Raw genomic sequence first — 12,863 nt, 5'->3', positions numbered from 1 at the left:
ATCTTACAGCCTTTTGAAAGCTGCATTGAGGTCAACATAGTAAGAGAGGACAGAGGCTTCCTGGCCTGCTCTCTGTTCCAAAAATTAGCAGTTTATTAATAACGCTGTACCTGTGAGATACTAGGAAACTCTCAACTTTTGTATTTTCTTTTTTTCTTTGTCAGAAACAATTTTTGCTCTTTTCCAAGATGTTAAAGTAAGAATCTGCTCCTGGATTATTTTTTTAAGACACCCTTAGAATTTCTTTATCCAGAGTAGATCTCCCCTCAAACAACCTGCCACCACCATGACAGTAGATGTGTCTCTATTAATCCAAAAATAGCAAGTCACTTGCACCTCCTGTATGGGTGAAAGGTATTGCTAAAATAAACATAAATTTCAGCTTTCTTTTGAAAAATAAAAGTCCTCTAGCACTGTGAGTGTTAGGAAGTCTGAAAGTATTATGTGAGTGCATTGTGTTCAGGCTTAGAACCTAAGTAAAAATACACCCAAATGTATTAACACCCCACCTCCTTCCTCCCTCCAGAATGTAATTTTAGGATACTTGCTAGCCATCTGGGTGGGCACCTAAAGAGAAGAAACATTGCATTTCAATACAAGCTCAGTATTCTTCTGTTTGGGTTGGTAATATGTGTCATAGGGCCATAATGCACAGAAAACGGTACTGAAGACTCCCCCGTTCACAGGCCTGTCTGCATAGATGGCCGTATTTGTGTTATTTCACTTAGTTAATTAGATTACTGCCTAACAAAAGAAACTCACACTCTGAAGTAGCAGAACAGGACGTTACCACATCATATCATGCTCTAATCCCAAATACAGACTTCTGTGAGACTTGAATCAAAACATGAATATTACATTTCTGTCCTGCATCCTGAAAATGTGAATGAAAACATAAGACCAATCTCCCTTCCACTGTCATGTGATGAGGTGAGCCACATGTTGAGTAGAGCTGAGTGATTGCAGAGTGGTATCTGAAGACATATGTAAAATTTTACCTGTGTGGTTTGAAAACTGGACAGAGTTCACCGTATCAACTTCAAATCCCAAAACCTGTAACAGAACACAGGATTATTTCTTTTACTAACACAGCTTTGTTAATATGTCATCAATATCACAAAACACAAGAAAGGATTCTTATTTCCCAGTGCATATTTAAAAATCTTGAGTGCTGTTTTAAAGTGAAAGCTGAGTCAACATACATGCAACACAAAGAAACAACGCAGTACTTTACTACAGCAGCGGACATGGAACAAGTGACACTGGCAACAGCACCAGAAAAACAGAGCTCTGGATCCTCAGGCTAGAGTTCATCTAGGGATAAGGACGGAGAGGCTGGTCCAGTAGCAATCACTGCCTTGGCTAGTCTTTCTTGTCAAGAAAAGCAGACTAAATTTCAAGGTATTAAATTAACGCAAAATACGGTGGGAGGATGCTGTTAGTATTCCAGAAAACCAATCTTTCTAAAAGGAGGACAGAAGAATCTTAAAAGGGATCAACGTTATGAGCCATACTTGGATGTCACAGGCAGTTTCTTTATAACTAAAAGAGAATAGAAAGAAATCACAGAGAATTAATTTGAGGCATGATTAGGCAATCAAAAGGAGAGCGCTCTTAAAAACCCAAAGTAAAAAAAGCCTAAAACATGCTCCAAAAGCCACCTGCTACCTAACATTACCAGCAATCCAAACACTGAAATATCCATGAATTTGCTAGTGCAATCAACAAACACATTCCTGTTGCCCAAAAAGAGATAAATATCATGAAAACAAGAGCATCGAATCAGGAGAAAACTAATGCATTGCTGTTCAAGCCATTTTTAGACATTTCTATCTGCCATGAAAGAAATTCTAATGCAACAGTGACATAACAGTCTGACATTTAATATTTGTTTCCACATTCTACTTGCTCTGAGTAAGAATTCTCCCCAAAAGATGAGCTGCTAAATATGGCTCAGTGAGTCACACCAAGAGATAATAGTAATGATGCATCGCTGTTTATGATCCACTTTCAGGCAATTTGCTGGGGAGGGGGGAGTGAACAAGTGAAGCTTTTGCCAGTCACGTTTTTCACTGAGATGCACGCCTCTCCCTTTCTATCACAAAGGCAACCCCTTCACATATATTAAAAATCTCTAGGTGTATCGTGCCAGACATTAGGTTTTCCCTGTGTACGTACTTTCTCTCACACGTGAAAGATGTTAAGTGGTAAGCCCCTTATTTCAAACCCTGAGCCGTTACAAGATGGAGTTATGTGCTGCAATAGGCAGTTCCTTCTGTCTGCAGGTACTGCATTTCTGTCATTTCACAGCTCAGAGTCAACACAGGTCTTCACAGAATAAATCTCTTCTTTCAATATATAACAAAGGTTCCTGTTCATCCCTAACCAGAAAGCAAAGTAATCTTACATTTATGATAAGACAGAATGGTGGGTTGTCTCAGCCTGATCAAATTAAAATTAACCTCAGCTTCTACTCTCACTCCAGTTTCTTGTTTCTCCTTGGTGGATTGGATTTTATTTTAAAGACACAGGAATTAAAGGGGTGAGAACATGGCAAGACTGTTATGACCTTAACCCTGATGTTTGCACATGATGACCTTAACCCTGATGTTTGCACATGCTCTTCAAAGAAATAAATGAGAATACTGCCTCTAACCAGACTGTCATCCCATGTTCAATTCCCCTCCCTGCAATAAACAAACCTAAGAATTTCTTATTTCCTTCAAACATCTTGGGAACAATTGTGAATTAATCCATTTCTGTGCAATATTTACATCACATCTCTCCAACTATTTAACATCTGACACTAGAGAACACACTTTCTATGATTTACTAGCTAATCAGGTTTACACTTGGTGCTTTAGGGAAGAAGAGCACGCACAACTGCTTGTAGGGAGGGCTGTTCTACAACATGGATAAGCACTGTACCAGCTGATGGTCACCAGAAAGAGCAATCCTTCTTTACTGTCTCCACCAGTACTAGCTATCATTTGATTTCTCAACAAGCTTTTCTGTAGGATTAGGGATTTTTGGTTTGTTTTGGCCAGTTAATCTGCTTCAACCAGCAGAAGGGAAATTACAAGGGAGGCCACAGCTCTTGGAGACAGCTACGTGTCAGGTTAGCTTCGCTGGGCACTTGGTAAAAGAGAGTTTAAAGTGCTTTTGAATAGTTGAGGAAAAGTCACAGACAGCTCAAATTCAGCAAGGGACCTTGATATTCTCACTTTTTTCATTGGTGCAAAACAAGCTAAAAAGCCTTTAAAAGTCTCCATAACAATCACTTACTGGTGTTAGTCTACTCTATCACAGTTACTAATTTGCCCTAAAGTGTTGTTTTGAATAAACGTACATGACTGTAATCTAACACAACTAATTATGCCATTCTCTAGTTCGGATTCAACCCTCAAAATAAGCCACGGTTACTCTACTTCAAGGAATTTCCTTCTATAAAGATTCTTATCAAAACAAAGAGTAATTAAAGGACATAAAATGTCATTTAAAAAACAAAGTATAATTAGAAAACATAATGAGTACTACCTTTGAAATGAGAGCTACAGATGTTGAGGTCTAGGCTTACTATAAAGTATTAAAATAAAAAGAATTATGAAGTCAAGTTCAGCCAGTACGTGTTTGCTACCAAGGCAAACTGAATTGAAAAGTCTCATGGAATTTAGTCATCAGAAGATGACCTGAAAACAGTGTATATTGAAGTGCTAAAAGCAGCTTTTGACAGCAATCATCTCTTCTAGCGCTACAGAGAAAACTGTGTCTTAAAATGAACTACACAAACCAAAATTAACAACTGGATCATTTAAAGTGGATAAGGAAATGTTATCTTCCTCCTTCAACCAATGATTAAAGAACAGTACCAGTAACTATCATCCCTGCATATCTAAAGGACCATACATATCAGAAACAGTTTCTGGTTCACTGAATGATTAATACTTTCCCTGCTTACAAAGGGAGCTGTATTCAAAAGATGTCTTGTTAAATCTTTTTAATATATACCCATATTTTTAATTTCTTGCACAGAGCTAACTAAAAGCACTGATTATGAGGATTTTTTTTAATTTAATTAAGAAGTTCTATCCAAACCAGAGGTTAAATATATCTTAAGTGAAAGTTAACTACCTAATTAGAAATACATGATTTTTGTACGTACAGATCTAGAAAACTGAGATCAGAGCAAAATTTATTGAATCAGGCAAATCATACAAAATAAAGAAATTCTGTCTCTCATATTTGTACACAGAAGTACCAAGTATCACCCGAAATTATGCATTTAGCTGAGCATCAACCATTTTTTCAATGTTATAAACCAGTAAGAATCAACCTTTCCTTTGGAAAATGACTAGAAAGTACAAATTCAACACAGGACCAAATTCAATTATTTATATCAAGTTTCTTGCTTGTTAATATGAAACACACTTAAATTACTTATTTTAATTCATGGATTTAAAATCAATCCACTCCAGTTACTGATGTTTTTTCTACATACAGAAACAAACCTCTTCATGTTTCTGAAGTGTGTGTGTGTATATATATATATATATATGTGCACGCCAGTTCAGTTGTCACCTCAACACCTTTCCTTATTTCATGAGCAATCAAAATGCTGTAATTCAGCAAAGACTGCATGTGAAAATGGTATATAAAGTGAGATCTATACAGTGGTTTTATGGCATTCAGTCAACAGAGAACAAATTCAAGCTGGTAATGGTTTATCATAGTTCACTGAAGTATGCAGTTGTCTCTACGCTTTGCTCAAAGCATACAGCAGAAGCCACAAGTAGCGCTTTGCCAGGTCCACCTGCGTGACAAATGCCTTTACTGAGATACTGACAGTTTCACCGTATAGTCCCTGATGTACCACTTTCCCTTTGCTTTCTGAATTTCTCTGCATATCAGTCTGCTACATTTGCAAAATGACCCAACTTTGGGTGTTAAAACTGTCATTTTTCTGTGCATGTATGCATGAACATGTTCCTTGCACCTGTGTAAATAAACTGAAGGAACTCACTCCACTGGGATTTTGCCTATGCCAGAACTAACGCCTTCAGATCGTATCTGATTAGTACGAGGACCGAGCTGACTAAAATGCACAATAGTGCTTAATTTATTGCTTCTTTATACCAGCTTGTAAACAGTCTATACCTGCGTTACTTCCCTCGCTCCCTATAGAAAGAGTCCTGTGGTGATACTCCTCCCTCTGGTTTTGGAAATGTAGGTTACAGCGGATACTCTGCAAGTGTCCAGGGCTCCAGCTGCCAGGGACACACATCATGTATGTTACCATTATCCCCTGTTTTGGACGATCTGGTCTCTTACAGGCTCTCCAGCAGAGAACAATTCCTGGTTTCCATGCTGTCCCTCTGCTGTCATTCTGTGTAAGTATCATTTGCCCACAGAACTGCAAATCCCGGGCAAATCTAAACCCATAGCCACTTCAGGTAAGGTTGATAAGCGCTCTTCAAAGGAAAGATAACTGAGTTCACCCTAAATCTCTCAGCCTCCAGTCTAACAACATGTCAATGTTCTTCTTAAGACCCAAACTACAGTTGCCTATATCACAACATATAGTGACATTTACTGCAATTGAAGTCTCAGAGGAAAATGGGTGATTCCAACATATTTTTTAAGTATCTTCAGGAAAAGGAGGCAGAACCGTTACATTTCTAAAAATAAATTACAAAACATCAAAACTGGAGGAGTTTTGTATTTGAAAGGCACGGCTGGCAGATCTGAATGACACATTTCTGAAAAATATTTGGAAGATTAAATCAAAATACACACACTGAAGCAGAATACATTTGAAGAAACACATACTTCAACATTGTGTATGAGATCAAATTGGGCTTAGTTCTTCCTCACAAATACCTGAATGGACAACCGTCATCCAGTTCTCACAGCACAGAAAGCACTATCCCAGCCTTGCAAAGAGAAGGTGCGTCACCCATGCAGGCACCTAGTCTACAGAACTATCAGAATGCACATCTTCAAACTAGCAAGTGCTCAAGGGAAAAATCAACACACAAGAAAGGAAGAGACTTCAAAATACATGGACAACCTCTAAAGGTGTTGGCTTTTTTGGGGAAACCGGACCAACAGTCTAGTTCTCCTAAAAGCACAGAAGCAATTTAAACTTATATCCAGCCACCAAGTCACAAATAAAAAGCCAAAAAATGGATGTCCTTCAGGATTCAAATTTTAGAAGTGATACCAATTGTTTTACTAGTAGAACAACCTAAAGACCTAAACAGACAGAAAATGTCCTGAGTTACACAGGTTGTATACATAGCTAGATCTCAGTTCTGGTTCACCTCTGAAAATGCAACCTTTTGGACCTTGCCACTGTGTTAACACATGAATTAGAGCTTTGTTTAAAATTTACAGTCTCTCTTCCCCTCCCTTCCAGAAAACATTTCAATCGTACATACACTGAAACATGCTATTTCTTCACCGCAAAGAACTAGTACCTAAGATTGTTAGAAATGAAAGCTTACAAACATACATTTCATTCAAGAGGACAGCCTAAGTTGTGCCTGTTATGTAAAGGGGGGAGGGGACTGTAAAACAACAAGAGAAAAACTATTCCACATTATGGAAAATTGTGAGTGTAGCAACAGAGAAATTAACAGGAAGATTCTGAAGCAAATGCAACATCTCAAATGCAGTTTTAATGATTGCTAAGCTTTATGTTTATATTTGTGTAATCTACATTATGTACCAATGGTCTGGAGACAAATAGAAGTACACATTTTTACCTCCTAATCCTATTTGGTAATTCATTGTTAACACCACTTGAAATGGAAAACTGTTAACTTCAAAGATTAGCTCTGCCTCAGAGTAAATATTAATATAAATTCTCATTTAATAATTTTATTTACTCTGAGAAATGCTTAGAGCCATGTGAAAAGCTGTTACTGAACTGTTTCTGTTTAAAATTTGTATTGCAGCTTTACTATGCTTCTGCAGGGAAAAAAGTAAATTTTCAGAAGTATCACACACTTTACAGTACTCAAGAAGTTCTCCTTTTTCCTTGCTTGTATTCAGTTGGGGATGGGAGGGAAGTTGTGGTTTTTTGTTTTTTTTAAAAGGGAGGTGATAAATATCTTAAATATCTTAAATTTCCTAAGTGTGCAAGAAAAACTGTCACTTGAATTACTTGAACTTCTGAACTGAACTACATTTTATTGCTTTCCTAGGTACTAAACATTAGAGACAAGCAAAAAAAAACCAATTTCCAATGCATTGCATTATATGTACATTTTCAGAGAAAGAGAGGTTTAGAGGGGGCTGAGAGAGATGCTGTGGAATCACTGTCCTTAGAGGTTTTCAAGACCCAAGAGGACAAAGACCTGAGCAACCTGGTCTGAACTTAGTGCTGACCCAGCTTTGAGCAGGAGGCTGGACTGGAGACTCCCCAAGGTCCCTTCCAGCCTGGGTCACTCCATCATTCAATGACACCGCTACATACAAAAAGCTCAGCTTTATTCGTTGTAGAACTCCATGTGTAAAAATACACAAAATATCATTACCTGCTACCCATCCTAAAGTTCTGGTTATAAGGATAAAAACCCGTGGTATGGTATGTTTACACTATTAACTATGCCAGCTTTGTCAGTAAAGCTAGTATGTCCTTTGCTATAAAACGATCAGTGGACCATTTAACTAGAATGTTTGAGTTTGTACTTAATTTAGACAACCTTAGAGAACAATGACCTAGTTCTGCAAGAATGAAATTCAATTAAAATTACCTCTCTATTCTGCACCATGGTCGGTACATATTTCCCTCTTTGGGTACTGGGTTTATGCCTGCAGTGGCATTTCATTTTAAGGTTTGAAACTAAAACCACAAAGCAGTACTGCAGCTCAAGTTAAGAGGAAAAATCTGGAACAATGAGTGAAAGGCAGAGTAAGGGAAAAAAAAAAGTAGTGTGAGGAAGAAAAAAAAAAAAAAAGATTGTATAAAAACAGACTTTGTAAACTCCATACATGTTTCTTCCATAGTATTTATGTCCCCTGATACATGTCCACAGGTTGCTATCTAAATTTCATGAAACAAAGCCGACACCTCCATCCAAACTCTCCAGTTCCTTCAAAGTTCTTAATTTTGGAAAATGCTAGCTTTACCGTACCAGAACACAACAAAACCAATTTCTTCAAGTGAGCCCACAAACCAAACAGTTTGTAAACAGCAAATCCAAGGAAAATATCAGAGGTTGAGGTTGCAAATCAAGCTCAGCCTATCAGATCTGAGCTACAAATGTGCCACGTGAAAATCTCGCTCTATCATTTGTTCACATCTCTAAAAGGTGATTTTATCTCCAAGGGAAATGCAGTTTGACAAGAAAAGGGCACTGGCTAAGAAGAAAGAAGGAACAAGATTCTGCTAATCAGAAGAGAACCTTTCAGACTCCACTTTTGAAAGGAGGATTTGACTTTCATGCAGCTAGTTCTCCCCAAAATAAACGCAGCACTGTATTACAACACTTAACTTCCTTGCACTTCAACTCTTCTGCTTTGTAGCAAGATACTTGCATTATAAGTAAAGTTTATGGAAAAAGGATGACTCTGTTTCAATTAATATTCAAATGATGAACCATCCAAGCTAGATGTGTCCTGTCCTGTGTGCCAACGGATTGTCACAGACTGATGAGTTAGAGCACAGTAGCAGTAATTAATAAGAATAGTGATAAGAAGGTTAACACAGACTAGACAAGTGAATCAAAACCATCCAGATAGAGCCTGAAAAAGCAGCACAGTGAATAATGCGCAGAATTCCAAATCAAGGATTCAGATATGTAACTCAACTGTGCTACTAATTCGTTTTCCTTTACTGGGCAAGATCAACACACAGGTATGTTTTCAGAACCAACCACTAATTTCAGCTACTTTCCTACTTTATGACTAAATTACGATGCCTAGGAATGATTCGCAGTCATGAAACCCAGGCAGATCTTACTGCTTTCACTAAGAAGTGATGGTCAGGCTTGTCTTTATTGCAAGCTGGTTCAGACTCTGACCTACACTCCACTAAAATCTCTTGCCTGAGTTTGGAGTGATTGTCTCTGCAGAGAAAACGTCCTTGCAGAGAGCCTGAGAAGAAAGGAACTATGACAGATGTTAGGATGTTGTTTTAAACCAGTTCTAAAAGAGTGTATTACCCTCAAACCTGTTAGTGTATGCACTCATCCTCCTGGTCAAAACAAGCAGTTACTGCTACTGAAGGATTTCTCAGCTAGCTGGACTCTTGATCAAGATACATAAGTTGTAAGGCACAAGCAGATCATCACACTCTGACCTCCAAATCATTTTGTATTTCCAAACCCTTTCTAAACATTGTGCTGTTGTACTTAAAGAAGTACAAGGCAGGCATCTGGAGAACATGATCTATCATCCTGCTATCTTAAACAGAGCACTACTACAGATTTCAGTGACAGAAGTTGTAAAAAAAAAAAAATGCTGTTTCGAACACTGCACATTTGCCTCCTTAAAGCATTAAAAATATAAGTCTTCATAAAGCCCTGTGAAGTAGGTAAGTGTTATGCTCATGTGAAACCATATTATCAGTAAACGGTGACAAAGAAAGGACACCATAACTCTGCAAAGCATTGTGCCTAAAGTAGTATCATTTGAACTCAGATGTAAAAGCCAATGTCCTGATCCTCACACACAGAATAAGAATACAGCTAGGAACAAGACGCTGGTCCTTCCCCAGCTGCCAAAGAACAGCTTAGGGAATTTATGCTGTGCAGAATCAATTATACTGCATTATATGTGCTCTATCTGTGTGCTGCCATGATCTGTACAGTACTGTGTAATACATGTGGTCTTGTACTTTGTTTTTCAGAGCACGGACTGTGCCACTGCAACAACTACAACAGACTCAAAAAACTCTATTTTTCTCCACAAATTAATGGCTTTTTATGGAAGCCTTCCAATATACTCAAAACAAAATGTAGTGTTACATTTTCAAAAGTTAATGGAAGCACATGCCAAGCCTAGGGGCTCTACAGAAAGGAAAAAAAAAAAAAAAGTCCTCAGTTTCAAGAGCCAGCCAAGATTTCCAAGTAATGGGAAAGTGCTTTGATTTGTATCATTTAATGCACACAGTAGCATTTTAAAAAACAGAAACGTATATTTTAAGAGCAAATTCTACATCTCTAATATATACACACAAAATACAAATAAACACACAATTTTTTATTAAGCTTAAGAACATGTGAAGTTTATCACAACACAAACATCTTAACTGTGACTATGAATTTTAATTAACATACTTAACAATTGCCTAATTACAGTCTCTACCTCTGCCTCCACAAACACTGTTAACATAAGGAAATTCAACAACAAGGTGAGTTGGCATAAGGCACTTGAATAAATGGATCTGGGCCAAAAAAAGAAGATAAAAAGAGACAGGTATACTAACAGAGTGTATCTGGTGCCCCATGCAAGGGGAAACCACCTTAAAAGTATTAACCAGTAGCCTGCCAGAACCAAGATGTTTGTACTAAAAGCAAAACAGTTGCCCTGATCAGGACCGCACAAGGCACAGTGATTAACTTCAGAGGACCTTTATCTGAGAGTACGTGACAGCAACACAAAACCAATCAAAGGCTTGAAGGGCCCCAGTACATGATTATATTTTCTTCCAGAGGACCTCCCTCCTCATCCACATTGCAATCACAGTTGGCTGTATTGCTGTTAGCAGGACACACATATGGTAGACCCTACATCAACAGAAAAATTATTCTTGTATCAATGTAACACTGACAGATGCATCAGTCACAGGACAAGTTTTATAGCATAAAGACATACATAAACAAAGAGGACTACAGAGACTTAAACACACACTACTTACAAAGAATTTTCAAGAAATCTTGTGGTAAGTCCCCAAACTGCAGACTTTTAGCAGAGCATGTATATAATCCACAAACTGAATTAGCCAGCAATACCTGTATTTGCCTCCAAAATTACCACATCACATAAACCAAAACCATTCTATCCCTTTCAGTTTTTTTAGATATATTAAAAATTAGCTTAACTGAAAGTCATTAACAGAATTAAATTAACTTTAATGCCACAGTTAAAATTACCCTGTCAAACACGGTAATTGGGGTTTTGGGGGGTTTTTTGCCAAGCTAAGCGATGGCAGCAATACTTTCCAGTAATAAAGTCTGTGTATCAGGCCATAAAACACTCTATGTATCCATTGTATTACATGTTGTTTGCATGTATGTGCTGATGTTTATGTACTACAGTTTGGAAGTTTACCTTACCCAGACACCACTGTAGTTCCAGTGAACATCATTGCTCCATTATCTTCCTTTGGACATGGAACAGAAACATATTTTAAAAGGCTGATTTTCTGTAATCAAATTAATTTGGAGGGAGAGAAAGAGAAAGGATTTCCCAGCTGCACCTTGCACCTCTCACTGTGTGCTAGCTCTTTCACTTAATTCCATGTCCTTCCATTTGATACCAAATCAAAAAACATACATTGTACTGGGTGTAGAAAATTAGAACACGAATTCAGTTTGAGAAAAGGAACTTGGGAAAAAGAAAAGGCATGTCCTGGCAATTAGTGAAGCAGGCATAATTGCTGGCGTGGGTTGATAAACCGAACTGAAACTGCTATTGACTAACCCAATCTCTTTTTTTCCTTTCTGAGCTTTTAAAAAACTGTACCAAGCATATAATGAGAACTCTGTATGTATAATATAGCTGTATTTTAGTGCAGCATTTGACAAAGCACTGCAAAGAAAAATCATTAAGATATAGGAGATACTGTGCCAGGATAAAAACACAAGAACAAATAAACCAGCTTCAGAACAGGGATGCTAGAGATACTGTTGGTGATTCATTAATCCGGAGTCAGGTACCAAATAGTCCACTTCAAATTCTGGGGTTCGAAATAGACAATTAAAAACCAGATAATTAAAAAAAATACAGCAGATAATCTTGAGGGAAAAAAAAAGTTAATTCACCAGTGACAAAGGCAGACACAGGAAACATAGAAAAGGCTGTAACAGATATAAAAGAATAGTATTTGGATAGTATCTGGTACTTGTTAAAAACAAGAGAACTTTATACTCTTTAAAAAAACTACAAAATACAGTATAAGAAGACCATACAAACAGTGCTAACACACACACACACACACACAAAAAATCACGAATATACAAACTTCCTGGTTAGAACTGCTCACCCTCACATTAAAAAAAAATTTTTAAAAAAATCCCTGAAAAACCACAAATCACCATGCCCTTCCCTACCTCAACCTACCTTTCACCTCAACTTCTTGTACACTCAAGTCAAACTCCATGCATATCTTAAACTATCTTCCTTCCTTCCCAAATTAGCTTTCCAGTTACCAAAGAACATACATGAGAGGAAACTAGGTGTGGAGGAGTCTGGGATATTTTATATACACTGCAGCCACATTTATTTGATGCTTCATTGTTGCTCTAAGGCCACAAGTTCTCAGGCCCAACAACAACTAGCCCCACATCAGCAAAAAGATGACAAAATGATCACCTCAGGTAGCCTAATGCCTGTTTCCTGAGTGACACTCCATTTTCACCTCCAATCAACTGCATACCAATTTTCAGATTTACAAGCTGATTTCAGCAGTGGACACCACAAAAGGACATACTAAGGACTGGATCTGAAAACAAACGTCTCTCTCTTCTGCCAGAGCAGTCTGCAATTTTTGTCAAAGTGCTCTGGCAAAATTGGTACTTACTGAAAATTTGCAGATGGGCTGATCTAGCTGTAACATCATGACCATCTGAACAGAAAAGACTAGAACAGGCTGAGACTGCAGTGAATTTGTTCTCAAATGGTTTATTTCTTGATTT

General features: G+C 37.7%; 1 protein-coding gene across 1 annotated transcript in view; it reads right to left on the bottom strand.

Annotated features, from left to right (window-relative positions):
• Positions 1-12,863, bottom strand: part of PDXK (pyridoxal kinase) — a 55,138-nt gene that overhangs the window by 31,756 nt on the left and 10,519 nt on the right. Inside the window, exon 2 of the mRNA XM_030019838.2 lies at positions 999-1,053. Coding sequence (XP_029875698.1) covers positions 999-1,053 — 55 coding nt within the window. The remainder of the gene's footprint in view (positions 1-998; positions 1,054-12,863) is intronic.

The sequence above is a fragment of the Aquila chrysaetos genome, chromosome 7 (genome assembly GCF_900496995.4).
Source record: "Aquila chrysaetos chrysaetos chromosome 7, bAquChr1.4, whole genome shotgun sequence".
Lineage (NCBI taxonomy): Eukaryota > Metazoa > Chordata > Aves > Accipitriformes > Accipitridae > Aquila > Aquila chrysaetos.
Note: the sequence above shows the minus strand (reverse complement) of the source record. Positions and strands in the feature narration are given on the sequence as shown.